At 52.1% G+C, this 25,182-nt stretch overlaps 10 protein-coding genes across 10 annotated transcripts in view; 3 read left to right on the plus strand and 7 right to left on the minus strand.

Moving 5' to 3' along the window:
- Positions 1–1,561: 1,561 nt before the first annotated feature.
- Positions 1,562–4,988, plus strand: GUITHDRAFT_107451 (hypothetical protein; the record flags this gene model as incomplete). Its single annotated transcript, XM_005833591.1, has 12 exons — positions 1,562–1,878; positions 1,932–2,040; positions 2,084–2,149; positions 2,203–2,215; positions 2,284–2,477; positions 2,524–2,628; positions 2,680–2,733; positions 2,795–2,848; positions 2,901–2,966; positions 3,019–3,129; positions 3,181–4,864; positions 4,912–4,988. 12 exons carry the CDS (start codon positions 1,562–1,564, stop codon positions 4,986–4,988), a joined length of 2,850 nt encoding a protein of 949 aa, XP_005833648.1.
- A 1,067-nt stretch (positions 4,989–6,055) lies between these two features.
- Positions 6,056–7,183, plus strand: GUITHDRAFT_107452 (hypothetical protein; the record flags this gene model as incomplete). The annotated part of the gene is made up of 1 exon (XM_005833592.1): positions 6,056–7,183. The coding sequence occupies one exon, from the start codon at positions 6,056–6,058 to the stop codon at positions 7,181–7,183; it is 1,128 nt and encodes a 375-aa protein (XP_005833649.1).
- Positions 7,184–7,352: 169 nt separating this feature from the next.
- GUITHDRAFT_107453 (hypothetical protein) lies at positions 7,353–8,746 on the minus strand (the record flags this gene model as incomplete). The annotated part of the gene is made up of 6 exons (XM_005833593.1): positions 7,353–7,458; positions 7,517–7,665; positions 7,740–7,857; positions 7,908–8,068; positions 8,124–8,497; positions 8,557–8,746. 6 exons carry the CDS (start codon positions 8,744–8,746, stop codon positions 7,353–7,355), a joined length of 1,098 nt encoding a protein of 365 aa, XP_005833650.1.
- An 805-nt stretch (positions 8,747–9,551) lies between these two features.
- On the minus strand, positions 9,552–9,890 carry GUITHDRAFT_107454 (hypothetical protein; the record flags this gene model as incomplete). Its single annotated transcript, XM_005833594.1, has 1 exon — positions 9,552–9,890. The coding sequence occupies one exon, from the start codon at positions 9,888–9,890 to the stop codon at positions 9,552–9,554; it is 339 nt and encodes a 112-aa protein (XP_005833651.1).
- Positions 9,891–10,460: 570 nt separating this feature from the next.
- On the minus strand, positions 10,461–11,390 carry GUITHDRAFT_152285 (hypothetical protein). The gene is made up of 3 exons (XM_005833595.1): positions 11,279–11,390; positions 10,959–11,116; positions 10,461–10,892 (listed from the first exon to the last, which is right to left on the minus strand). Exons 1-3 carry the CDS (start codon positions 11,373–11,375, stop codon positions 10,584–10,586), a joined length of 564 nt encoding a protein of 187 aa, XP_005833652.1. The 5' UTR covers positions 11,376–11,390; the 3' UTR covers positions 10,461–10,583.
- A 3,616-nt stretch (positions 11,391–15,006) lies between these two features.
- Positions 15,007–15,696, plus strand: GUITHDRAFT_152286 (hypothetical protein; the record flags this gene model as incomplete). Its single annotated transcript, XM_005833596.1, has 3 exons — positions 15,007–15,097; positions 15,164–15,321; positions 15,388–15,696. The coding sequence occupies 3 exons, from the start codon at positions 15,007–15,009 to the stop codon at positions 15,691–15,693; spliced, it is 555 nt and encodes a 184-aa protein (XP_005833653.1).
- Positions 15,697–16,774: 1,078 nt separating this feature from the next.
- GUITHDRAFT_138051 (hypothetical protein) lies at positions 16,775–17,836 on the minus strand (the record flags this gene model as incomplete). Its single annotated transcript, XM_005833597.1, has 4 exons — positions 16,775–16,910; positions 16,958–17,187; positions 17,470–17,551; positions 17,703–17,836. The coding sequence occupies 4 exons, from the start codon at positions 17,834–17,836 to the stop codon at positions 16,775–16,777; spliced, it is 582 nt and encodes a 193-aa protein (XP_005833654.1).
- Positions 17,837–21,224: 3,388 nt separating this feature from the next.
- On the minus strand, positions 21,225–21,395 carry GUITHDRAFT_70339 (hypothetical protein; the record flags this gene model as incomplete). The annotated part of the gene is made up of 1 exon (XM_005833598.1): positions 21,225–21,395. One exon carries the CDS (start codon positions 21,393–21,395, stop codon positions 21,225–21,227), a length of 171 nt encoding a protein of 56 aa, XP_005833655.1.
- A 5-nt stretch (positions 21,396–21,400) lies between these two features.
- GUITHDRAFT_107458 (hypothetical protein) lies at positions 21,401–23,723 on the minus strand (the record flags this gene model as incomplete). Its single annotated transcript, XM_005833599.1, has 9 exons — positions 21,401–21,453; positions 21,509–21,578; positions 21,806–21,916; positions 21,975–22,061; positions 22,178–22,249; positions 22,298–22,369; positions 22,419–22,487; positions 22,540–22,666; positions 22,717–23,723. 9 exons carry the CDS (start codon positions 23,721–23,723, stop codon positions 21,401–21,403), a joined length of 1,668 nt encoding a protein of 555 aa, XP_005833656.1.
- Positions 23,724–24,308: 585 nt separating this feature from the next.
- GUITHDRAFT_107459 (hypothetical protein) overlaps positions 24,309–25,182 on the minus strand; it is a gene marked incomplete at both ends in the record, with an annotated part of 2,938 nt that continues 2,064 nt past the window's right edge. The window contains 5 exons of the mRNA XM_005833600.1: positions 24,309–24,474; positions 24,523–24,609; positions 24,677–24,762; positions 24,906–25,004; positions 25,053–25,148. Of these exons, the coding sequence (XP_005833657.1) occupies positions 24,309–24,474; positions 24,523–24,609; positions 24,677–24,762; positions 24,906–25,004; positions 25,053–25,148 (534 nt within the window). The remainder of the gene's footprint in view (positions 24,475–24,522; positions 24,610–24,676; positions 24,763–24,905; positions 25,005–25,052; positions 25,149–25,182) is intronic.

The following is a 25,182-nucleotide window of genomic DNA, read 5'->3' on the forward strand; positions in this document are numbered from 1 at the left end:
AGGCTACAGGTGGTTAGTGACTCAAGCGTTCCCTCCTGCACCCACCCCCAGATCCTGCCCACGTTCTTAGCCTTGGCCCACCCCTGATCCCCTTCCTCTCCTTGCTGTCTCTTTGCCTGATCTCTTCACTGCTTCAGCTCTCCTCGTACTCCTCGCCTGCCCTCCCCCCGTGCCTGTCCTGCTCCCTCCCCCCCCGCATTGTTGCTCGCTCCCCTCCGCTCTACCCGACAGGGCCCGGCCGGGAGCTCCGGGGCTCCAGTCCGAAATGAAAGTTTTAGTTAACCGTGAGAAATCTTGACGTTTCGCGTCGAGAGGCAGCGAAGGCTCAGTGGGGGTGGGGTTCTGAAAGAGGGATAGAGGGGGGGTCCGTGGAAGCTGGACTTGTGCAATTTTGATTCAGCGACTTTGTCCTACTTTTCTTCTGTTAAATTTCAAACATTTATTTAACGTTTTGGTAATTTTCCTTTCATTTCAAATATTTGGAAGTACATTCCTTGGTATGAGATTCATCGTTTTCCAAATAAATTCTTACAAATTCAAATATTGCAAAACAGTTTGAAATAATGTTTGACTCCTTGGGAAATTTGTAACTGAGTTAACCTAAATCAAATTATCAAAGTTCTGGCTATTTATCTGTTTAGATTCAAATATTAGAGACAAAATAATGAATATCTGATATCTCGATATGAATATTATTTATCAAATATATTGGTACTGAAAACTGGTAGTAATTGTGGGGGATGGGTGGTTCCATGACTTCTGGTGTGAAGTGGTTTTGTTCAGGGGGTGGGGTTCAGTACCCTCAAAAAGTCATAGAGGCTGTCAAGTAGGGGTTAAATAAAAATGCAAAGGAGGGGTACTTCATGCATTTCATCATTTTGTGGATCCGTGGTAGGTAGTTTCTAACGGGGTGGGGGTGAACAACAAAGAGTTTTCGGGGTGTGGTGGTAACTCGGGGGTTGAAAGTGGGGTAGTATTTGCTAGAAGTGTGGGGTAAGGGTAGTCATTTTGAGTCCGAGATCTGCGGGGTCCTCCTGTTCTGAACATGAAGGAATGGCGGTTTTCGCAGGATCAGGAGATGGGAAGGGAGAAATAGGATTGATAAGAGAGTGCGAACACGTAACTAGCTACGAATATGAAGAAGAGGCCGCATGAGGGATGCAGGAAGCAGGGGAGACATCAATCTGAAGGGACGAAGGAATCCTGACTCAAACCATTGCGAGCGCAATCTCGATCAAGAGCGAGTTCGACATGATGGATGTGTGTGTTTTGATGTCGAAATGAATTCCTTGGATTGACATCATCTTGAATAATGATCTGATCAAAGAGCTTATCTGTACTTTAGAATCCTCACGAAGTATTGTCCTGTTAGTCCGCCCCCATCCCAACAACCCCCAGCATGAAAGATATAGACGGTCAAAGGAGGTGTTTGCTGAAATAGTATTCGCGAGTCAACGTATTCCTGCACGATTCTAAATCTATGTTATGCAGGAGGAGCTATGTATTTCCTCATCGCGATTCAAATTGATTGAAGATTGGAGCGAATAAGACCAATCTCAAGATGGTCTGGAAGGTGTTTAATGGCAAGAAGAAGTACAATTACAACATCCCCTCAGCCTTCAACGATGCGTTTGAGGAGCCCCAAAGTCTGGCAGGAGTGGGTATCGTCTTCTTCAAAGCCCCGGACAACTCGTTGTTTGTCAAGGCCCTCGTGGAGGGCTCGAGTGCAGTCAACAGTGGCATACAGCCGGGAGACTGTCTGATGGAGGTTGATGGGAAGAGTGTATACTGCAAGGGGATAGAATCAGCTACAAAGGCAATCCTTGGAGAAGTAGGAAGCATGGTCAAACTCAAGCTTGTGAGGATTGAGAATGGCAGGTGAAAAACGTGATGGTGGGCTACTGTTGCTGTTCCTTGACAGTTCATGACAGGAGAATTCCAATCATCGCAAATCTCATCAGGGAGCTGAAAGCCACTGCTGATCCAGAATTCAAAATTCAAAGTCAAGAACAGTACAAGAGCGGAGTCACCACTTCGCAGGTCAGCTTGTTCAACTCTGAAAGCTAGCGTAAAAAACATCTAGGTTTTCCTGGAGTGTTTGCAAGAGCTCGAAGCTTCTCAAGTGAATAAAGTTGTCGACGAAATCAAGGTGTGTTGATGTCTCTGGTATTTATTGGATGCTGAACTTTTTCTTGAATCTAGGACACTGGCGCAGGTATGGTGTTTGACATGCATGCTTGACAAGTAAGAAGTCACAGGAGTTTGCTGACTTTGTTTTGCCAGCTTTCAGAGAGGCACAGAAGCATGTCAATGATGCGACACACAATGAGGAGGAGCAATACGCCGACTTGTTTGAAAAAGATTCTGATGAGGAAATAACGCAAGAGCCCAAAGTTTCCTCGGAGAGGATTGTAAAGTACCAGGGCAAGTGGTACACGGAAAGCAAGATCATGGAGTTGGAAAGGAAGACCAAGAAGGTCTGGACATGCAGTAATTTTGTGTTTGATCTGAAGAGAAGGACAGGTGAAGAAAGTTCTGGAAGAAGTGGAGAAGAATGGAGGAGTTCAAGATTCTGTGAAGGCGTCTTTTATGGACTCGATGCAAGTGCCGGTGTACAGCAATATACAGGTAAAAGATTCCTACATCCCCAAGGCACATAGCTGAACTCCATGGTATCAGGTCAGGAAGACGAAATCGCTCGTTATGGGACCAGCCGCATCTGATTCACAAGAGGTCTGTTCTTGTGTTGCCTTCTGTTTCGGGCGAGATAAAGTAATGTTTCTGCTTTCCTCAGGAGGCGATATCAGCCTTGTCCAAGGAAGAGGAGAAGTTGAACAATGACCCTCAGGTGATGGATAAAGCGATCATCTCTAACGTCGGCACTGACGTGATCTCGACAGGCACTCAAAGCAGCTATCTTTGTGGTCGGAGGAGGAATGGTGGAGAAGATGCTTACGTCGTCGAAGGTGTCTAAGAGCGCAGATGGGAGGCAGCATCTGAGTTTGTCATTGCGAGCAGATTGGAAAGAACAAGAAAACTGTCAACTTGAAGATAACAACTGGCGGCGTGTTGACATGGGGAAAGGATAAAGAAGGTCACGTAATGTGGATCCAGCCGTGGAAGAAGCAGGTTTGCTTGCCTGATGCGATTTATCGTCCTCAGCGCTGACTCTTTCTACAGTACAGCCCGAGCATGAACAAGGAAGAGTACTTGTCACTGAACAGGAAGTTCATTGTGGCGATCGAAGGCGGGCAAGTGATGGCCCACTCGGCTCAAGGAGGTACCGTGAGGGCAGAGGTGAAGAGAGTCATGGAGTTCTTGGCTCCCTCCTCTGAAGAACGGGACCTGTGGGTGACTGGGGTGAACATGGTGCTTGCCATGTCCAAGAGAGAGGCGGAAAAGAGGCAATCGTGCCAGCGGGAGAAAGAGCTCTCCGGTTCAGCCTCCCAGCAGAACAGATTGTTCATATCGCACCCCCTGCACGACGGGGCCTTCCGGAAGTCAACTTCGCCTGACCCGATTCCCAATGATGAGGTGGATGGTGCCTCGAAGCATGAAAGAGCGTTGGCTCAGGTACCGGCAGCCAACGTCCCTCCTCCTCCGAAGCAGCGGATGAGGCCGACCTCTGTCAAGAGGCTCATCAGCATCTTCAAGCCCAAGGCAAACGTCGAGAGCGAGGCCAACAAGAACAGCTGCAGCGACTCCGTCGAGTCAGACGGTGAAGAGCCGCCCCAGGAGCTGCCGAGAGACACGACGACAAGGCCGAGTGCCAAAGTCTGGGTCGGCAAGGGGAACAACGACATGGATCTCTTTCGTATCTTTGACAGCGACGATGAAGAGGAGGAGGAGGAGGAGGAGGAGGAGGAGGAGGTAGTTGCTCGTGCCTCCAATCCCCCGGTCGGAGAGGAGTCAACTGCACCAGCAGGCCCGAACAGTGGCAGTGGTTCCGAGAGCAATTCGGCTCAAACGTCGTTTTACAGCTCGAGCTCCCCGGTGCTGAAGGCAAGAGCGGCAGAAGACAGCTCTTCTTTCCTCATGTCGTCCAAGACTGAGTTCGCCTCTGAGGCGGAGAGCCTGCTGAGCTCCTACGCTGCCTCCTCCCACCGTGACGCTCTCCGCATCGATGAGGTGGCTGTCGAACACGAGGAGGAGCCGAGGGCACCTCCCAGCGACCCCCCCGGTGAAATCTTCCCCAAGGTACTGCCGCTTGTGCTGGGACTTGTCTCGAACGGTCGTCGCCTGACAGTCTTGCAGATCAGCCCCAGCCTTTCGCCCTCTGACGTGGCGGCGGCCACTCCCTGTCATTTACAGCACCTTCATCTCTCGCCTGATGAATCAGAATCAAAAGACTCGTCGCCCTCCAGTCAAGCCCCGAACCCTGCAGGCTCGCACGCTGCCTATCCCATCCTAGCAGACTTGTCTAAGAACCACAGCTCTGGGTCTGCTGAGCTGGAAAGTTTGGAGCTCTGCGAGGAAGGCGCCTCGAGCACTCCTGCGATCGAGGAGCCGTACGGAGCCGTCAAGGGAGGGTTGTCGGACACGAGCGCTATACCAGCTCAAGGGCCCAGCGAGGATCTACTGCGCTCCAAGATGACAAGCGTGACTCACCCGGTGCAGAACTTCTCCGGAGGAGAGCCCCGGCTGTCGTTCAGCAAGGAGGAGGAGCCGGCGGCTCGGCCTGTTTCAGTTGCTTCTCTGTCGCGGGTGCCTTGTGCGCAAGGGAGCTCCACCAAGACGTCTCTGAGCTCCAGCTCTCCGTCCAGGAGCTTTGCCGAGGTCGTGAAGTCGGACGAGCCGGCAGAGAAGGTCAAAGTGGAGCCCAAGCGCCTGAGCGTGAAGTCGTCGGGTGGTGGAGGAGGAGGAGGTCAGTGCGGTTGACATGGCTGCTGTGTCGACTGACTTGCTCCCTAGGAAATGCGCTGGCGGCGATGATGGCGGCCAGAAGGAAAATGGTGGACGAGAACGACGACGAGGGATATTATTTCTGATTTTATTGTTTCTTCTTCGATGTTTTATTATGAGACATGAGGGTCACACGGGGAGCAGTAGGAGGCGATCGGTTCGACCGTGTTTGTACAGTGAAGTGAAAGTGAAAACAGCTTGACAACTATGAAGGCAACCAGCTCGCTCGTCCTGTCGCTCACTATCAGCTTTTGTCGTTGAATATCCTCCGCCTCCTCCGCCTCCCTCACCCTTGTGCGAGAACTCCGGCGTGATGTTGGAAAAATCTCCGTAGCTCATGCCGCCCTTGGGCGTGAAATCTGAGAAAGGCTACGGCAGGAGAGTGAGAGACGCGGTCGTCTTCGCTCTCCACGCACCTTCCCAGCAAATTGCTGCATTCTCGAGCAGCCGACGCCCGGAGGCTGCGACTGAAAGTTAGTGGTGGGGACGGGTAGACAGGATCATACCGCGCAGTTGTAGGTCAACCCTGGTCGAGCCTTCCATGCCTCCTCCTCACTGGACAGCATGTGAGAGAACGTTCGCAATGGATGAGGAACTTGCCTGCTGTGGCCAGGACTGAAGACATGGTACATGCCATCGTCATCTGAGCAAGCTAGCTCAGTCTACAAGTTTAGAACACCATCACATCTACTTCCTAATCTCAGCTCCATCCTTCTTTCTCTCCAACCTGTTTGCTCGCCTGCCTCACCAATCCCGACCATCGCAAGCTCCTCCTTTCTGCAAGTTTGCAACCCAGTCGCATACTATCTTTCCTTGCCTTCCCCCGAACCATCCGTTGCTTCCTATGTTCCCCTCCCTCCTCCCTCCCTCCTCCCTCCCTCCCTTCCTCCCTCCCTCCCTCCCCCCCTCACCTGCCATGTCTCTTGGTGCTGTTGACCTCATCCCCTCACTGACCTTGAAGATTTTTCGGCTTTTTCAGGATTCGTTTCCCTAGTTGCCTACGACAGGTCGAGAGCTGAAGGGAAGGCAGGGAGAGAGGAGGAGAGGGGAGACGGTAATGGTGTGAGCTGAGATGAGAGACAGAGAGAGGAGACAGAGATGCGCGAGGAAGGGCTCGATGCCGGAGGAGGAGCTCGTCGCAGGAAAGGGCCGGATGAAGGTCCTTCGGGTCGTGACCTTACTGTTCTTCGCTCTCACGTCGCTCCTGGTGTTCGTGAAGCTCTTCATCTACTCTCAGCACGAGGGCATGTTCGATCCACGAGGAGGCGAGGCCGAGGGGAGAAGACTTCTGCCCGCACCAGCCAGAGAGCTGGGCTCCTTCTTCTCGCTCCAGGGCTCTAGCAACACTATCTGCCCTTCAATCCGTTCCTCGGACTGGGTCGAGTTTGACTTCCCTCCCCACCCCCGGAAACCAGCGGGCAACGAGACGAGCATATGGGTGGGGGTGATGGTCAACGACGAGGTGGAGATGCTGAGGCTGCTGCTGGAGATGTACAGCAAGACCGTTACGGGGGTGGTGGTCGTACAGAGCCGGCACACGCTGTCGAACCGCAGGAAGAACCTGTCCATCACCAGGGACGACATTAGGTTTGCGCCCTTCAGAGACTTCTTCTACCTCGTCTCCATCGACGGGAGGGCCGAGGGGTTCCAGTACTGGGAGAACGAGGCGCTACAACGATGCGCCATCGGAAACGTGGGATTCAAGAAGCTACCGATCCAGGACAGCGACGCGGTCCTAGTCACAGATGTAGACGAGATCGTGAAGCCTGAGGTCCTGGCCAAGATGAGCAGCAGCATCCGGCACAACCAGGCCGTCACTTTCTGCCTCACCTGGCACTTCTCGCACTTCGGGAGAGTTCTGGAGTCAGGATGCAAAACGGTCAGGGGCCTGGTTTCAGGGAGCTTCCTGAAGAACATGCTGCAGTACAACACCAACGCAGTCAGGAACGTGGCGGCGAATCCCAACAACAAGCATGCGGAGGAGATCAGTGTCGGGAGTGGGCCGGGCAGGACGTGCGAGCGAGCCGGCAACATCGTTGGGTGGCACTGCTCCTGGTGCTTCGGGTCGGCGGAGGAGTATGGGAACAAGATGAAGTCGTTTGCTCACTCGGAGATGTCTCCTTCTGCCAGCAACCCCGACCTGATCCGCGACATGATGTGCCAGGGTAAGTGGGTCACGGGAGGGGTCCACGGGATGGAGCTGGACTGCAGCATCCCGCCTATTCAGCTCCCCGACTACTTCCATGCATGGAAAAAGAACTGCAGCAAAGGGTCGCCATGAGGCGGCGGCAGGTGCAGCAGGGCGGAGGGGAGGAGGAGCGCTTCATCCGGGGTAGCAGCTTCTTGCAAGTTAACGAGCCCTCAGCGAGGGTCTCAGTGCCTCAGTAACAGTTTGTCGGTAAACTGCTCGAACATCGACCTGCGCCATCGTCACCCGATCAGAGCCCGCCTCAGTCCTGCCCTCCTTGCCTCGGGGGCTTCATCCTCGCCCTGCGCAAAGTGCACTTGAACCGCACGACCCCCAGCTGCAGCCACCAGTTCGGTTGAGCCCAGAGCCTTCGAGTCAGGTGATGGTCAGTCCACACCGACGTGGGGCCATGGACAGGACAAGCACCTGTGCGGGCCAACCAGCCTTGCCACTGTCACCTCGACGCTCGTCCCCTCCTGCCCCGAGAGCTTCTCCGCCACCTCCGAGGTGTGCCGTTGGGCGCAAGACCACCCGTCTACGGAGATGATGTAGTCACCCACACGAAGCTTCCCTTCCTGCTCCCATCGCCCGTCACATGCGAACACACCGATGCATGCTCTGCCACACACACACACACACACACACACACCTGCCTCGCAGCTTCAGCTGTCCCCCCGCTTGAGATCTCAGAGATCTGAACCCCGAACTTCCCTTCGGAGATCTCCACTCCCTGATGTGCTTGCTTCAACCCGATTCCGATCCCAACTCTGCATCCCCTCCTTCAGCACAGCACAGGGTCACGTCGGGGCAATCCTACCTCCCGTTCGTCTCCGTGGCGTCGACCCGCACTCCCTCGTCGGCACTCCAACTGCACATGTTCTGGTCACTCCCGATGATCCTCTCGTTAGGCGGCAGCGGCCCCGACGGCCAGCAGCGCCACTCCGAGTCAGACTTCGTCGCATCCTTCTCGAAAAGCACCTGCAACAAGAAGGACCTTCATCGCCCCAGCTGTGGCTCCCTCTCCTTCCCCCACCTGCGGCTCGAAGATGCTCTTGCCCCCGATGTAGGGAGCTGACACATAGTTCTTGCCTCCGCCGTACTCGCTCTCATGCGGATAACGTTGGCTCGAGGCCACACCCTGCCCCTGCACGTCTTCTTCCTCTCTTCTCACGCCTTCCTCTGAGAATTCGGGCACGCTGGACAGCAGTTGGACGCTCTCGATGGAGCAGAGGGCCTGAACCCATCGCCCTGCATCGTGATCGTCCTCACACTCAAACTCCAATCCCCTCATGTTCTTGTCTTGAGCAAGGAAGCCTGAGCGTATCGAGTAGTCATTCTCTCCCAGCCGAATGTTTCTTGACGGCTGATAACTTATCTTGAGTCCCTTGAGACTGAACAACCTCGTCCCTATCAAACTCGTCAAGGTCCAACAGGCCAATGGCAACCCTGAAGACGATGATCGTCACCTTGATCTTGGACGCTCTCATCCTCGAAATACAAAAATGACTTGTCGCGAAGAACAAAGAAACGCTTCTCCCCATGAGTCTGGGTAAGGTCGTAGAAAGTCAGCCATCCTTTCTTCAGCACCCTCCCTTCCCGCAGCAGAAGTTGATCCACCAACGCCTGGACATACATCAAACGGGTTTGACTGCACATGGAGCTTGCCTCTGTATCTACAGAAGGCAGGAAACTCGTCATCTTGCTGAACCAGCTCGAGTTCTCCTCCTCCTGTACCCCATCGGCATTTGGACCAGAAATCGTAGATGATCCTTTTCGGAAAGATAGCAAGGAAAATCAGCCAACTCAATGGTGTCTCATCACTATTTGCATGAAGCTTCTACACAAACAAGACTTTCTGTCATGTCATTGTCCACTCTCGTTCTACCTTCCCCCTCCCTCCTACTTTTTTTCCCTCCACCATTCTTGGTCTTCTGTCCCCCCCATCCCTCCTGCCTTGAGCTCATCATGGTTGCTCGTGTTCTCTTGACTTCTACACATCCTCCCATCATCCCTTCCTCTCCTCCTCCTCTCCTCCTCTCCTCCTCTCCTCCTCTCCTCCTCCTCTACCCTCCTCCATCGCTGCGCCTGAAGCGTCTCTGCCCTCACCTGCCATGCCTGTTCAATGGAGCATCACCAGAGGAATTGTTTACTCATCTGCAATCTCTGTACGACGCGCTGTACTGCATATAGAGTTGACTTAACTTGAACTACTGAACAATGGGGCTATCGTCATCTGCTGTGACTCGATCACAAGAGCGCAGTTGTCCTTGCTGCTAGCACCGGATGCCAGCTCCGAGCCCATCACCTGAACACTCGTCCAACATCTCCATCGAGGGGCTTGCCAAATCTCCTCATCCACCACGATGGCACGGCTGACAGGCCGCCAAGTTGGGCATGGGCCCAGCCTTAGTAGTAGGGCTGAAAGCCTCCTCAACATCGTCGTCGCAGAACTTCAACAAACTCAGACCAGATCCTTGACTATCCTCTTGAAATTCATCTCTACAAAGGACTTGACGGTCATCCCAACCCTGTGGAGCTTCCCGACATCCTCCTTGGAAGCCACCAGCCTCGTCCTTTCCGCCACGCAGCAGAAGCCAGAGATGTGGTTATTGCTGCAAGCCTTGCTAAGCATCTCGAGCTTCTTCAGCAGCTTCCTCACGTTGCTGCCCCTCTCGATCTTCTCCACGAACATGTTGCTGTCGTTGTGCCTGAGGATCCTGCTGAAGCCTTCAAGGTGATACTCCCTTACATCCACCGCGTGCAAGATTTCATAACCGAACAAACCGACCAGTTGAGCCATTCTCCGGAGCCAGGCACGGAGGCATTCTTGCTCGCATCCTCCCTCTTCCTCTTTCTGGAGAAGAAGTCATTCGGTTTGTCACCGAAGCCCCTCCCCGCCTCGAAGCGGAATTTCGATATCTGGTGTATAGGAGCGCGGGACCGGAGTGACATAGAACAAGGCGAATTAATTTGAAAGACCTACTGTCTCTTAACTCCTCAGCCACCAAAAACAGCTCAAAGGGAAGCAAAACACCGCTCAACAAAAGCGCTTGAGATGGCCGACGTCGTTGATATGCATCAACATCTCGAGCTTTGGGATCTTCTCCGGCACAACGACCGTTGCCACCGCAGGAAGCTTGCGCTTCTGTGGAAGCTGCGAGACAGAGGTGGAAGAGGAACTCTTCGAAGCCTCCAATACGCCGGTAGAGAGGTCAAGAATCATTGGACCAGTTCCCATCACCATCTTGCACCTGGAAATCGGGCTTGGGGCTCAGCTTGCCATCCCTGGCGAACTTCTGTCACTGGTGACCTCCTGCAGGCTGCTGCTGCTTAACTTAGCCCAGCAGATCGCTGGGTGTAAGGGGTACGGTAGTGATAGTGACAATTTATTCCTTTAAGACCGGGCCATCAAAGAACCTCAGTGACAATACTTAATCATGGGCGCCCCCACTCAGGCTCCACAGCCGTCACGGCGACCGTCACCTTGTGTCCCTTACAAACGAGAGGTCATCGCATACCCTAGCAACGACAGCAGCAGAGGCATGTACAGCGACGAAAGGGTCCTGGGCGCTGCTGAATTGCAGTTGGTGTCACTACATGCTGCTTTGGATTTTTCAGAAGCGATGATGGAGTCAAGCTTGGCTGAGTCGGCGGTGCAGAGGTTTGAAACGTATGACCTCGTCGCGCTGCAGCACTCCACCACTGTGGTGGTGGTCGTTGCGCACTGGGAGTCTGAAGTACAGCCTGTGGTTATTGATGAATACGCAGAGCACAGGTCCGAGCACTTGGTGGCCTTGGCGGGCTATACAAACATCACCGTCAATGATGCCATCAATCGATTCATACAAAGATGCATTGCAGCACTCACCACACCGTAGCCAGCACAAATACCAGAGATTAAGATGGCACAAGCAGCATCGGTTGAAGGTATGACGGCCGCGCCAACAAGAGACAGAGCCAATCCCGCGTCTGCTTCACTTTGCGAGGTACAGCTGCCGTACTGGACGGTTCTCGTTCCGCAGCTTCCTGCACAAACGATCGCAAAGCCTCATATCAGACGCTGGCCGGGTTAAACGAGCTCAATAGGACCCGAGGCAGGATAGATCCAAACAATGGTAAGAAAGACAACCGGAGAGCAGGACGGAGCAAGGTATACGAATCAAAGTGAGAAAGAAAGGCTCGCCTCACCTACGGTGACATCGCTCTTCTTGGCAATGTTGCAAGTGACGGCTGATGCTGTCGCGATCGCCGTCAGGACGAGGAAAGCTCGCATCGTCACTGGCATGCTTGGTCGTTCCTCGGCCCCTCCCGGCGCATATTTATTATTACTCCCCTGATACGTTGTAGATAGGGGACCAAAGACTGCTCTATAGGCCACTAGGACCGATGAAGTACCCTGGCATCCCTGCGAATCCTTCTACTAGGCTGGTTGCAACCGGTACTCAGGTCACCCACCCACCCTAGGAAAAAGAACTGGTCATTGCCAAGTACGGTCTCTACTATAAATGTAAATGGTACTAAATGGTACTAGCCACCTCCGTGTCATCCCGTAGTAACGCCACTCACAATAGGCCCAAGGCATTATACCTACAGAGGCCAACAGTCGTGTATAATCATGAATATAAGGTTACTGTCAACTTCAAAGGAACAAGTAGACTGTATCTATCCGCATCTACCCACCCCCCTTGCAGCCTTTACTAAACTTGGCAAGTTCAGCACGTCCGACGGGTACTGCCGCATAGCAAACTCTGACAGCTGGACAATTATCATTCTGGCAGAGTACCGGTGTCATTCTAATCGCCAATGAATGAAGATTAGTCAAGCTAGTACTGACATGGTACTATCACTAAAGAGCCACATCTGTCATTGGTACTGGCATATGAAAGCCACTGATGCACTAATAATAATAAAACTTAAAGTGTGATGGTCGTAAATCTGAAAATCGGGCGGCTCGGACCTACTCTCATGTCACAGTATCACTCTCTTTACTCAAAGTTAAGTTAAAAATCAGTACGAGGATCGGACAATCAGGAGAGTCACGGCGAGGAGGCTTGACCGTACCCTGTGTCAGGGTCAAGCCTCCTCCGAGTCGTCTCTCCTGATTGTCCTCGTACTGATTTTTAACTTAACTTTGAGTAAAGAAAGTACCCTGACACTCTCAGTGACTGAGACTCCGGGCCTGATGAGTCAGGCTCCGAGGCTCCGAGTCGCCGCCGGATTCAAAACTCCGACTCCGAAAGCCCGTGACCCAGTCACGAAGCCAACATGGTTGTAGCGCCGTCTTATGGCCCTCCCATCTTGTGCATAGGAGCTGGGTTGGTTTGCATTGGTCAGAATTCTGCCACTACGAAGCAGCAGAGCTAAGGCTGTCTCTTCCCTCCTCGTCTTCGTCCTCCTCCTCTCACCACCCGAATGTTTCAAGTTTACGCGACCCAGACATCAGCAGCGAGGGCTCAACGCACCTCCACTGGATCACACAAAGATAAAAACACATGTTCTAATACTCATGTATGTTGCAGACTGTAAACAATTTCATGAAATATGTGAGTTTCTGTTCAATTTTCACTGTTCGGCACAACGCCAACATGTTGTTGTTGGAGATAAATTCAGCGATCTGTTGCGTACAAAATCACATAGACAAAGGAAAAAGTATATTGAGTTGTGTGTAATAATATCCATCTTGATTCAACATCTTAATTGGAAAAATTTTCTAATACAAATGTACAGAATATGATATGAGCGAAATTGGGTTTTTATCTTTCAGACTTCTTAAACACCCAACTGTCGCAGTGGAGGAGGTTTGTTACTTGATTGCAGGCTTCGAACATGAGTATTGCATCCATCAACGGTCTTCAAGTGTCTCCCACGCTACTTTTTTCTCCCTCGAGTTAAAGACCTCAACATTTCTGGAATGCTCGCTCCGCGCCCTGATTTCCGTGGCTCCCTCCGTGGCAAAACCGTAGACGGAAACAAGAATCTACACAACCTCTTACCTCCTTGCCTGCTGCAAGATTGCAATGGGTTCTCCAGATTTGCCTGCATGTCTCTGAGTAATTTTCATGCTTCTCAGTCGAGATAGGCCTCTTCAAAACTTGAAATTGTTCCAGTGCTCATCAACATTTGATATGAGGTACTCCAATCATTTTCTTTACCTTCTCTTTCATACCTACACTAAACCTTGTAACTCTTGACTTCCATCGTGCACTTTGATGATATTCATTACAATCAAGTCCATTTTCTTTCTCAGAGCAGCTTCTTTGCACTTAGTTCACCTCGTAAACTGTGAAATTGAAGTTGATGCAGAAAACCACTCCGCATGGAATATGACCATCTCCCATTGTTTTCCGCACATGTTAAAGCTGTAAGCAATTGACCTCAGTCTTTAAGCATTTCATGCGTCTCGTCATCACATATGGATGACGAGATCTTGTGCTGTGGGATCGTCAAATCATCTGTTCCGGCATCAATCTTGCACTCAGATGTTTCTCTCGTGCTGGTGCATGGCGAGTCATACCATGTCTGTTCACTTTACAAATGAGTCTTTAGGCCTTTCTCCAACACTCAGCAGTATCATTTTCCCCTGCACGATGATTCTCAAACCTTCTAGATGATGTTTTACCCTGTTTTGAACGAAAAAAAACATCAGAAAAATATTTCTGAACGACACAATCGACGAACCATTTTTTCACAGTAACCTCCAACGAAATGCTAGAAGAAGTGACTGATTAACACGAATAACATGCGATTACGAAGACACTTGGCGTGGAAACAATTTCAGGCGCTACTTGGGTGAAACAGACATGAACCAGCCAGTGCTAACATCCGTCTGATGAGTAGTAGCGCAACGAAGTAGCTCTCATCAGGTCCCATCAAGTACTCAAAACTCTACTGAAAGCGCTTGTTCTTACCTCATATGCCCCAAGGCCCACCACGGCAAGTCTTGCTGCACAGATCTGACCTCCAACACTATGCATAGCTTGCCTAAACTAGTCCCCACCAAGACCCCTGTGTTTGCGCAATCTTTCCGCATGATTCCGGTTGTTTGAGAATGTTTGATCGCACATCCCTGTCCTTCTGCACTATCCTGCTCTTCCTGCTCCCTCCTGCTCCTCCCTCCCCTCTTCCCCCAGCCCTCTGCTCCTCCCTCCCTCCCCAGCACCTCTTTCTTTAGCTCCCTCTACTGTTGTCTGTATGGATGAGACGGTGGAGAAAGATGAGATAGTGGAAGGGAAAGGGAAAGGCCAGAGAAATGGGAGGAAAGAGGAGCCAAAGGAGAAGGAGGAGGCAGCTGAGACAGAGAAGCCTGGGGAAAGCGAGAACACTGGGGGCGAAAGAGAGGAGGGAGGATTGAGGAGCTCCGAGGTAGGAGAGAGGGAGGGAGAAAAGAGAAAGAGAAGGTGAAAAGCATCATCCATTGTCCTTTCATCAATACATGGAAAACTATAGCAGTGCGGCGCACGCAGCTCACTTTGCTTCCTAACCAATCCCCACTCCTGCCATTGCTCTGAGCGTATGCACTCGGACCCGCCTCACGGTAAAGACATAAGAATTTTAGAAGGCAGAGATTGATCATTACCGTGATCCCCTCAGAGTTTACTCAAAGTTGAGTTAAAAATCAGTACGAGGACAATCAGTCTACTAGTGAGTACTTGGATGTTTTTTTTTATCTGACTAGGAGGCACCAGCAGACTACTTCCGTGGGAGGGTGGGGTCATGCTTCAGAGTCCTACAGGGGGTGGGTACTCTAGTATGAGCCCCCTACTACCGGGTGCTAAGTGTGAACCAGTAGTTTCGAAGTTAACACTGAAGTCCCCTAGGACGCTACGGCTGTGTACGATAGTCTTACTATTACCCGGTTACCTAGGGTCAGACTGATTAAAACGGGTCGCCGGGAGGGGCCAAAAGGAACGACCGGCATGGCCATGCGAGCTTTCCTCGTCCTGACGGCGATCGCGACAGCATCAGCCGTCACTTGCAACATTGCCAAGCAGGGGGATCTCTCCGTAGGTGAGGCGAGCCTTTCTTCTCTCCGATGTCTCCCTATTGTTCATCTTTAAACGCATCTTCGGGCAGGGAACTGCGGAACGAAAACCATCCAGTACGGCAGCTGTACCTCGCAAAGTGAAGCGGACACCGCATTGGTTCTGTTGCTTTTGAGTGCAGCCTTCATACCTTCAACCGATGCTGCTTGTGCCGCCTTCATCACTGGTATTTGCTCTAGCTACGGCGTGGTGAGTGCTGCAATACATCTTTGTATGAATCGATCAATGGCATCATTGACGGTGATGTTTGTATAGCCCGCCAAGGCCACCAAGTGCTCGGACCTGTGCTCTGGATATGCATTTTCCCAAGGCTGCACTTCAGACTCCCAGTGCGCAACGACGTCCACCACAGTGTTGTCGTGCTGCAGCTCGACGAGGACAGCCATCTCAAACCTCTGCACCGCCGACTCAGCCAAGCTTGACTCCATCATCGCTACTGAAAAATCCAGTGGAGCATGTAGTGACACCAACTGCTATTCAGCAGCGCCCAGGACCATTTCGTCGCTGTACATGCCTCTGCTGCTGTCGTTGCTGGGGTATGCGATGACCTCTCGTTTGTAAGGGATCAGTGCCGGGCTCAGTCACAAGGTGACGGTCGTCGTGATGGCAGTGGAGCCTCAGTGGGGGCGGTGGAGGCTGAAGAAGTAGAGAGAAGGTGAAACCTGAGTAGAGGCACGTAGTTGAAGGAATAAACCGTCACTCAAAGTCTGATCTACCCACCTGGATGCACCTTTGACGCTACCGGGGAGAAGTGTTAGCCGCCGTCTCGCCTTTGACCGTACGTTGTGGATCCAGTTGGTTGAATGCAAAGTACAAGTGAAGCCTTCGCACACGGAACTCGTTGCTAGCCCAGCCAGATGGGTACAGTTAAGGTTGATGGGTTGCAGACGTGTACAGCGAATGCTGAAAGCACCTCGCTGGATCGCACATTCTTAAACTCCCACTTGTGCTATTTTGATGCACATCCCGTACTGATCATGGACACTGTGTCAGGGATATTTTGAGTGGTACTGGATATCCCTTGCAATGCTTCTTCAATGTCCTGATCCTTGTTCCCCTGATTGTCGTGCATGCCGCTGCTCGTGTTGTTGGAGTAGAGGTTTTTGCTGCTGCTTCCTTTCTCCTGGTCTCTTGCTGAGACGGATATGTTTGTTTATCCTCTCCGACGTAGCTTGCTCCTGTTTGTCCCCTCCTCTTCAGTAAACCGAAGAAGATCATTCTCTATCTTCTGCTTCTCCTCGCCCCCTCCACATGGCATGGAAGGCAACAATTGACATGTATACATGGTGAGCGATGGTCCTCATAAGAATCTACTGATGCACACAACACTCATACACAGCAGCTTTCATCGACTCGACGGGCTCCACATCTGCAACAGAGGGAACCATTACCAACAACCAGTGAGTGTCAGTTCGATTGTACAGAGACAACTTGAGCTCTATGTTACTCTCAGTTGTATCCTATTGCTCTGATAGCCTTGAAGCTTTACGGGTTCAAGGCTGCAGACGTCTACACCGACTGCTCAAGGCCATGGCGCCGTGGTGTGAGGGATGGATGGTGCGATGGCGCGATGGTGTGTGGATGGGATCGGATGGGATTTGGTGTGTGAGTCCTTTGGATTGTTGTCTTTATCATACACTATCTACTTCTTCGACTTCCCAGCGGCCGGCTCCTTGGGGGGAAGTGCAAACTTGGGCGGTGCTGCTTTCTTGGGCGGCTGGTACTGCAGCTCTGTTTTTGTGACCTTGCCCGCGTCTCTGTCCTTCTTCGATTCGTTCCTTTCGTTGAGGGTATGTTGTTATCCCTCGGACTCCGGGCAACCCACCCATGCTCCCATCCACTCCACCGATTGTCCTTGTCGGCAGTGATGAGTGGGTGTCTGCAAGCCTGGTGGCCATGGATGGCTTGATGGAAGCGATCTCGACGAGAGTCTTGAGGTCGTCGATGGTCTCGATGTCGATCTTTGGTGCGGGCTGTATGATGAAGTTGATCGTGCCTCAAGTGCCCACGCAGCAGCTGCATCTCGGCGGAGAAGATCCTCTGGTTCATGCCCGCCTGGGATGTTAAACAATTGAAACACAGAGTTGATCCAATTGCCCTGCATCTGCGTGATGTCCTCCTCAGGCTTCAGGGCTGCCAGCATCTGGCTGTTGTAGTTCTTTGGAAGGATATGTAGGAGTGGTGGGTGGTTCCCGGAGTTGTCAAGGAATTCGTTCTCTAATGATAGGAGTTACTTAAGCTATGGTTAACTGAATCTATCTGTGCTGACGAGTTTTTCATCTCGCTGTGTTCCTCCTCGTTGACCCCCGCGATGAACCTCTCGTGCTCTTCCCTTACGAGGGGGAGGCTCAGCTGGAGGCTCAGCTGGCTGGCGAGAAAGTTTTCCCTTGGCTGATCCATCGGGATCTTCTTGTCCTTCCTCGAGCAACAACGTGTGCACAGGTGTTGCACGCGTCCGCAAAGGATCTGCGGGTCTTTGCCTCCCTCACAAGTTGCGGTTCTCATGGATCAGGCCCGCCATCGGGACCTAACTTTCCTTGACATTCCCCGAGAGGATCTGTATCCAATACCTGAGAACCTTGGACTCCTCGTCGTACTCAAGAGTGAATTTCGGTTCAAAGTCCATCTTCTTGGAGGCCTCATCCATGGATGAGCCTATGAAAAAGCCGCTGTTCGCGCTCCTCAGGGCATTGTCCTCGGCCATGGTGACCTTCTTGTTCGTGTCATCCTGAGTTTTTCAGAAAAAGTCAGTTTCGCACACATTTTCGTTCATAAGTTCGTGAAGACTTACATTTCCCCGTAACTCTTCCTTACGTTGCCCCGTAACTCTTCCTTACGTTGCCCTGTAACTCTTCCTTACGTTGCCCCGTAACTCTTCCTTACGTTGCCCCGTAACTCTTCCTTACGTTGCCCCGTAACTCTTCCTTACGTTGCCCCGTAACTCTTCCTTACGTTGCCCCGTAACTCTTCCTTACGTTGCCCCGTAACTCTTCCTTACGTTGCCCCGTAACTCTTCCTTACGTTGCCCCGTAACTCTTCCTTACGTTGCCCCGTAACTCTTCCTTACGTTGCCCCGTAACTCTTCCTTACGTTGCCCCGTAACTCTTCCTTACGTTGCCCCGTAACTCTTCCTTACGTTGCCCCGTAACTCTTCCTTACGTTGCCCCGTAACTCTTCCTTACGTTGCCCCGTAACTCTTCCTTACGTTGCCCCGTAACTCTTCCTTACGTCTTCCTTACGTTGCCCCGTAACTCTTCCTTACGTTGCCCCGTAACTCTTCCTTACGTTGCCCCGTAACTCTTCCTTACGTTGCCCCGTAACTCTTCCTTACGTTGCCCCGTAACTCTTCCTTACGTTGCCCTGTAACTCTTCCTTACGTTGCCCCGTAACTCTTCCTTACGTTGCCCCGTAACTCTTCCTTACGTTGCCCCGTAACTCTTCCTTACGTTGCCCCGTAACTCTTTCTTGTGAAGCACGTCTTGGTTGCATTTCTTTGTCCGCTGAATCAAAATCTCCCAAATGGAAGTCATCGATAGGGTTTTTTCTTGACGGCAACGGTGGGTCGCCTTCCATGTCAATCTGAAAGATTTTCTTGGATTCATCTTACAGGACCACCTGTGTATGATGGTAGATCAGATGTAAACCAAATGAAGGGCTAGAAGAGTCCGCACCAGACTGTTAACTCTAAGAGACTCAGCTGTCTCTAATGACTGACACATCCTGTCGTCCAATAGCCCCATCGAACGGAAGTGCTTGTCCTTTCAGACCATCTATTGTTACCTCTTCAACCTTGAGCAGCACCGTTCTCTTACCCACATCGGCCGCTTGAACTTGTCCTCCATGATCTTCATCATTCTCACTATCATTTAGAGAATCACAATCTTGTGCTCACATGGTATTAATCTCATATTGATGAGCTCAGCTTCCTTGCTGAGCAAGAGAGTTAGAAGTCCTCCGACACCCTCCTCAGCCTCCAGGCATAGGATTGGGTGCATTCTGTGTCAGCTAGTAGATCACACTGATCTATACCAGTCAAGACTAAACAGTTTCTAACACAGATTGCATGAATAGTACGCGATGCGCATCAAAATACCACAAGTAGGAGGTTAAGAATGTACTTCAGGAAAGTATGGAGGTCAGGACACAAAGTTTACTGTCATGCTAACACCGAATCGATGAACTCAAGTCAGGAAAGCTCACTTCCCTGTTTGCACCATGCAACTCAAGACCTGTCCGCGGATCACTTTCTCTATTCGAGCGATCAACTGTTGAACGTCCATGAATGTGAAAATACCTGGAGTAATTTTCAGAATGAATCAACTATCTCAAACTTGTCTGTGTTCTCAGTCAATGAACAATTAGAACAAAGGATTAGAGGCGCCTCTAGACACGCTACCCGCAAGCATGTAGCACAAATTGTGCATCCATGGGGCATTGAGACTTAGTGATGAGTTGATTCCAGTAAAGGCGATGGCGAGTGGTAAATGGCATATATGAACTTCCATTGGAGCCAGTTGATGTTGCATAGCGCTACATCAGGTTTGAGACTGCTCACTCCACACTTTCAGCACTGTGTGAAAAGGCACTGCAACGTTTCAGTCACCTCAAAACTTTTGACGGTTTATTCCTTCAACAAGATGCCCCTAGTCATCTTACTTGAAAGCCTTCAGCCTCCTTGCCACCGCCCCCACTGCCAGGCTCCACTGCCGTCACGACAACCATCGCCTCATTACTGAACCTGGCGCTGATCCCTTACAAACGAGAGGTCATCGCATACCCCAGCAACGACAGCAGCAGAGGCATGTACAGCGACGAAAGGGTCCTGGGCGCTGCTGAATAGCAGTTGGTGTCACTACATGCTCCACTGGATTTTTCAGAAGCGATGATGGAGTCAAGCTTGGCTGAGTCGGCGGTGCAGATGTTTGAGATGGTAGACCTCGTCGTGCTGCAGCACTCTACCAGTGTAGTGGTGGTCGTTGCGCACTGGGAGTCTGAAGTACAGCCTGAGCTAAACTGAAGGGAAGAGCACAGGTCCGAGCACTTGGTGGCCTTGGCGGTCTGTACGAATACCACATTCATTGATGGCTTCAATCGATAGGACACTCACCAGGCCGTAGTCAACACACCTAGCAGAGATGAAGGCGGCACAAGCAGCGTCGGTTGAAGGTACGAGGGCCGCACCGAGAGACATCATGGCAATCTGGGTGTCTGCATCACTTTTCGAGAGACAGCTGCCGTACTGGAGAGTTTTTTTCCCGCAGTTTCCTGCCAGAAGATGAGTCGAAAGAGTGACAGGGAGAAAGACATCGGAGAGCCGGACAGTGCAAGGTATACGAATCAACTTGAAGTGAGAAAGAAAGGCTCGCCTCACCTACGGTAACATCGCCCGTCTTGGCAATGTTGCAAGTGACGGCTGATGCTGTCGCGATCGCCGTCAGGACGAGGAAAGCTCGCATGGTCATGCTTGGTCGTTCCTCGGCCCCTCCGCCACGTTTATTTAAAACCAACCTGCAGCCTTTAGGTAACCGGGTACTATTACAGTACCCACCCCTAACCTCTAACCAGTCAACTTTGCAAGAGATGCCAGCTATATCAGTTCCTAGGACCAATACCAGAGGCAGATAGGAACTCGTAATACGACCGTGCACCCACCCCTAAAGGACTCCCGGAACCGTGCCATGGCTCCACCCCACCTAGCAACAATATCCGTATAATAAAAAAATAGTCATTCTAGCCGATATATAACGATATTACCTTGTACTGCTTGCGCTTCTACCTCGACTATTATCTTTTATTTCGCCGTACTATCAGGAGCTCTACAGTACTGCTCGTTGTAAAAACTATACTCTGCAATGTTAAAGGGTCTCAATTCGTGATACTAACTTGCGGTCGATTTTTCAGGAACCGTGGTACTAGTTTTACTCAAATGCATTGAAATCATCTGGCCCAATGACAAAAGTACATTTCCAGAGGTCGAGGTGGTGAACCGTTGCGGGCAAAACGAGTACCCTTAATTTGATACAATAAAACAAGGGGTGGGTGGAGACTAGAGTTGGTCAAATTGATCGTTTGAATTCAAATCGAAAGGGAGCCTAGGTTGTATGATAGCATCTGCTGCTGCGGCCGTTGGGACGACGACACGTAGCCAGGGCGCCTGTAGCTGCCGCCTTGGTAGCCCCACCTGTCACTCCCTCCTCTCTGCCCATAGGAGCTCCTGCCGCTGCGTGGAGTGAGATAGCTTGCAGCACGTGTGGCCATATCATAACATTCACCTGCTCCTGCCGTACCTGTCCCTCCCCGAGTATCCTGAGCGGCTCATGGCTGGACGACCAGAGATGGTCAGGGAGGAAGACGTAAGGGTTGTCAGGGTGCTCACATGAACGTCGTCTCAGGGAGGCGAGATGAGTCAAGAAGTCAGGGATGGGTTGGTTCGCCTTGGTCAGAATCTGCGAAGCAGCAGAGTTAAGGTCACCTCTTCACTCGAACTGATGTCTCTTTCTCGTTCTCCCTCCTCCTTTCACCACCATCACCACCATCTCCTTCCCTCTCGTTCTTTCCCTTCCTCCATTCTCCTCCTCCTCCTCCTCCTCGCTCCAGCCCCCCCTCCGCCCCACCCTCTCCCTACCACCCAAAAAATTTCCCTGCCCAATGCCCCTCGTCCTCCTTGCTCTACCTTGATCAGATCGCCTGCGCTTCCTGCGTCTCCATCGCAGATGAAGGTGTGAGCATGTCCCTTGGCGCCAGCACGGCCTGTCCGCCCGACACGATGCACCCAATCCTCCGCCTAGAGGCTAAGGGTGAGGGGCACACATAGAGGAAGGATGCGGGAGTGAGGAGCCTACCCCGCTGGAGGGAAGATCGAAGTTGATGACGTGCGACACGCCTTTGATGTCCAGGCCCCTAGCAGCCACGTCTGTCGCTACGATAACCTGCTCGACATGCTTCAGCGTGAAGGTTCTTGTACACACGAGGGCAAGGAGAGGGCCAAAGGAAGCAAGGGTAGAAGAGGAAGGTATCTCAAGATGATCGGAGAAGATCCTGGTACCTGCGCTCTCCCAGACGTGAAGTCGTTGAGTGCTCGGAGCCTTTCATCCTGCAACTTGCCTCCATGGATACTCTAGAGGAATGATCAGTGCATGCTGTGAATGGTCTTCGATTCGCTCACTCGCGCTCTCCATGACTGTTGTCTCAGCTTTCTCGAGATAAGGTCGCAGTTCCGCTTTGTGTTGACAAAAATCTTGCGGAAGGAAAGTCAAAGTGACGCAGAAGCACAAGAATTCACTCACAATTATGCTCGCATCACATGCAGATGGATCAGGAGAGATGGTTTGAAGCACTTCAAGCAGCTTCGCCTCCTGCAGTCAAGCCAGTGAACGACATCCCCCGTCGCTTCTCCGGCTCACAAACCTTGGTATGCGATCTCACGTGATGAAATTCTTGCACTACATCGCTGTTGACGATCAGCTCATCAACTCCGCCAACATTGACTTGAACGGCCTCATGCAAGTACGTCGCCGCAAGCTTCTGCACTCCTCTGCGACATCAGTCAGCCAACACATGGAGGAATCCAACCTCAATAACTACTTGGGCCAAGTAGCAGTAAAGGTGATTGTCTGTCTGACTGGATGTGCTGGAAGCGTCTTGAAAATCTTCTTGATCTGTGGCTCGAATCCCATATCCAACATCCTGTCTGCCTCGTCGAGCACAACATACTCCACTTGGTCCAGCCGAGCTGTGCCGCAGTCTATGAAGTCATTGAGCCTTCCTGGAGTTGCGATGATGAGGTGAGCTCCCATGTTCAGTTGTCTCATCTGCATGCCCCTTCCAACACCTCCAAAGATCGCAACGTTTACAATACCGCATGACTTTCCAAACTTCTGCGCCTCTGCTGTGATCTGTACAACTAGCTCCCTAGTCGGTGCCAGCACGAGGGCATGAGAGCGTACTGGCGAGTTGGAATACTTGGACGACCGGGACCCTCGACGCTTCATCTCAAGATCAGGGCACAACTTGAGAATCTTCATGAAGGCGCAGAACAGATACCCACACGTCTTCCCACTCCCTGTCTTCGCTACCGCCACCAGGTCTCTTTTGGCCGCCAGGTACGGCCAGCATTGAGCTTGGATGGGAGAAGGATGTTGAAACCCAGCAGCTCTCACCTCAGTCAGGATCTCCTGAGCGAAAGGCGCCTTGGCGAAAGTTTGGATGGGATCCAACGGTATCGAGCTCTTGGGATCCTTGACCTGGATCTCGAACTTGGACCTGTACTCCGAGGGACTCACTCCATCCATCCCCAGCGAGGGAGGCTTGTCGTCATCCTGTGCTCCTCGTGACTCCAAGTACATCCGCTTCCCTCTCGTATCCAGTGTCCGCTGCGTTATGCTCTTGATCATGGTGCTGTCGATGGCAGACTGCTCGTGCCCTCCTCGAAGTCTGATGTCGTCCGCATGCAACAACAACCCGGAGGAGAGTGTGCTACAGGTTATGCTCACACAGAAACACAAGACGAGGAAAGCAGCGTAGAGGAGGCGCTTCATATGCATGAGGTTGGCCCTTGCGAGCTTCAGAGTTTGCAGGGTTCTATGGGGCATATCTTTGCCCTTCCGTCTGTCTCCTTCGCTCAGTTTTTCCGGAGCATTTTCAAAATAAGAGGTCGAGGATCAGATTTGAATCTACAATAGGCAGTCAGAGATGATCGGCCAGGGGGCATTACAGCACAGTCAAACATTCCGCATCTACTAACTTTAACGGCTTCACTCAAGGCCGCATACATCATGTCTGCACAGCCCTCCCCGCAAAGGCACTCCTCTACATAGACTCCTCCCTGACCTTGCTATCTCGTCCGATTCTGCTATCTCTCTCGCCTCTTTCTCTCCTCCTTCCCCTTCCGTCTCCCCTGCCATCACTCTTCACGTGCCGCCATGGGACCCTAGCTAGGGTTTCGCCTTGGGGGCAGCACTACCCTCCTACCCCCAGCCTTACCCATAGCCCTCTCAATCTCCCGAACCCCTGCACCCTACCCTACCTTACTATTCATCCTTCTTCATACCACAAAGTACCCGTAGTTGCCTCAGTCTCAACTATCTCGTGGCTCTGAGGCGGACAGGGCTGCTGCCAAAGAGCCTAGCAAGCGCCTCCTGGCTACTTTGATGTGTGTACGATATCATGGCATGCCTTCATATGATCTTCACATAGACATACTCGTTGTTGTTGCAGGTTTGTCCTCCCAAACAGAGTGCTGACCGATCGTAGCCGGCGATGGCAGGGCGACGCTTCTTAAGGGCGTTCTCCTCCCTCCCTGTGCGCTGACCTTGTTCGGAACCTCGTAGGATCGCTTCATACCTGCAGGAAGTCACTTCTCCCGACCTCGCACTCGCTTCCCCTCCCCACCTCCCGCTGCTCAGGACCCGAACAGCTTCAGCGTAAGCGTCATCGACCTCGAGCGAGGCAAGGAGCCGTTCACTGTTCTTGAGGAACCTGAGGAGGGACGGAGGAGGAGACTCAGGGCTTCAAAGAAGGAGCATAGGTGACGTGGCAAGAAGACCTTGTGAGGATGGCGTCGTGCAGCCGGGTCTGGACCTCCTTCCTGTTGGCCTGCAGGAGGGCAAGAAGGTCTTGCTGCTCTACCTCCTGCTCACAGGGCACCCAACATCATCAAGGAGCCAGCAGCACGATTAGGATCCCAAGACTCAGCCTCTCTTCCCCCCGCTTCCCCCTCTCCTCGGCCATCTTCCCGCTTCCTCCGCTCCCGCTCTTCCTTCCACTCCTCTCACCATCGCCCTGAGCGAGGATGCTACATATCTACTGACCTCGAGGAGCGCTAGGCTGTGCAGGGACTTCACCATACCGTCGCTCTTCAGCTTCTCCATCAGCTGCCGACCGGCGCGTCAGGACCGTCAAAATCCAACGGGCGACCTCACCCGGTCGACCTCCGGGTCACGCGCCTCCCGCGTCTTGAGGAAATCTGCCACATACAAGGAGAAGCTGGTCCAGATTTCCTCCTCGGAGCTCCTGATCTACATCGCCTTTCAGCGGCCCACCCCCTTCCCC

The sequence above is a fragment of the Guillardia theta genome, assembly GCF_000315625.1.
Source record: "Guillardia theta CCMP2712 unplaced genomic scaffold GUITHscaffold_29, whole genome shotgun sequence".
Classification (NCBI taxonomy): domain Eukaryota; class Cryptophyceae; order Pyrenomonadales; family Geminigeraceae; genus Guillardia; species Guillardia theta.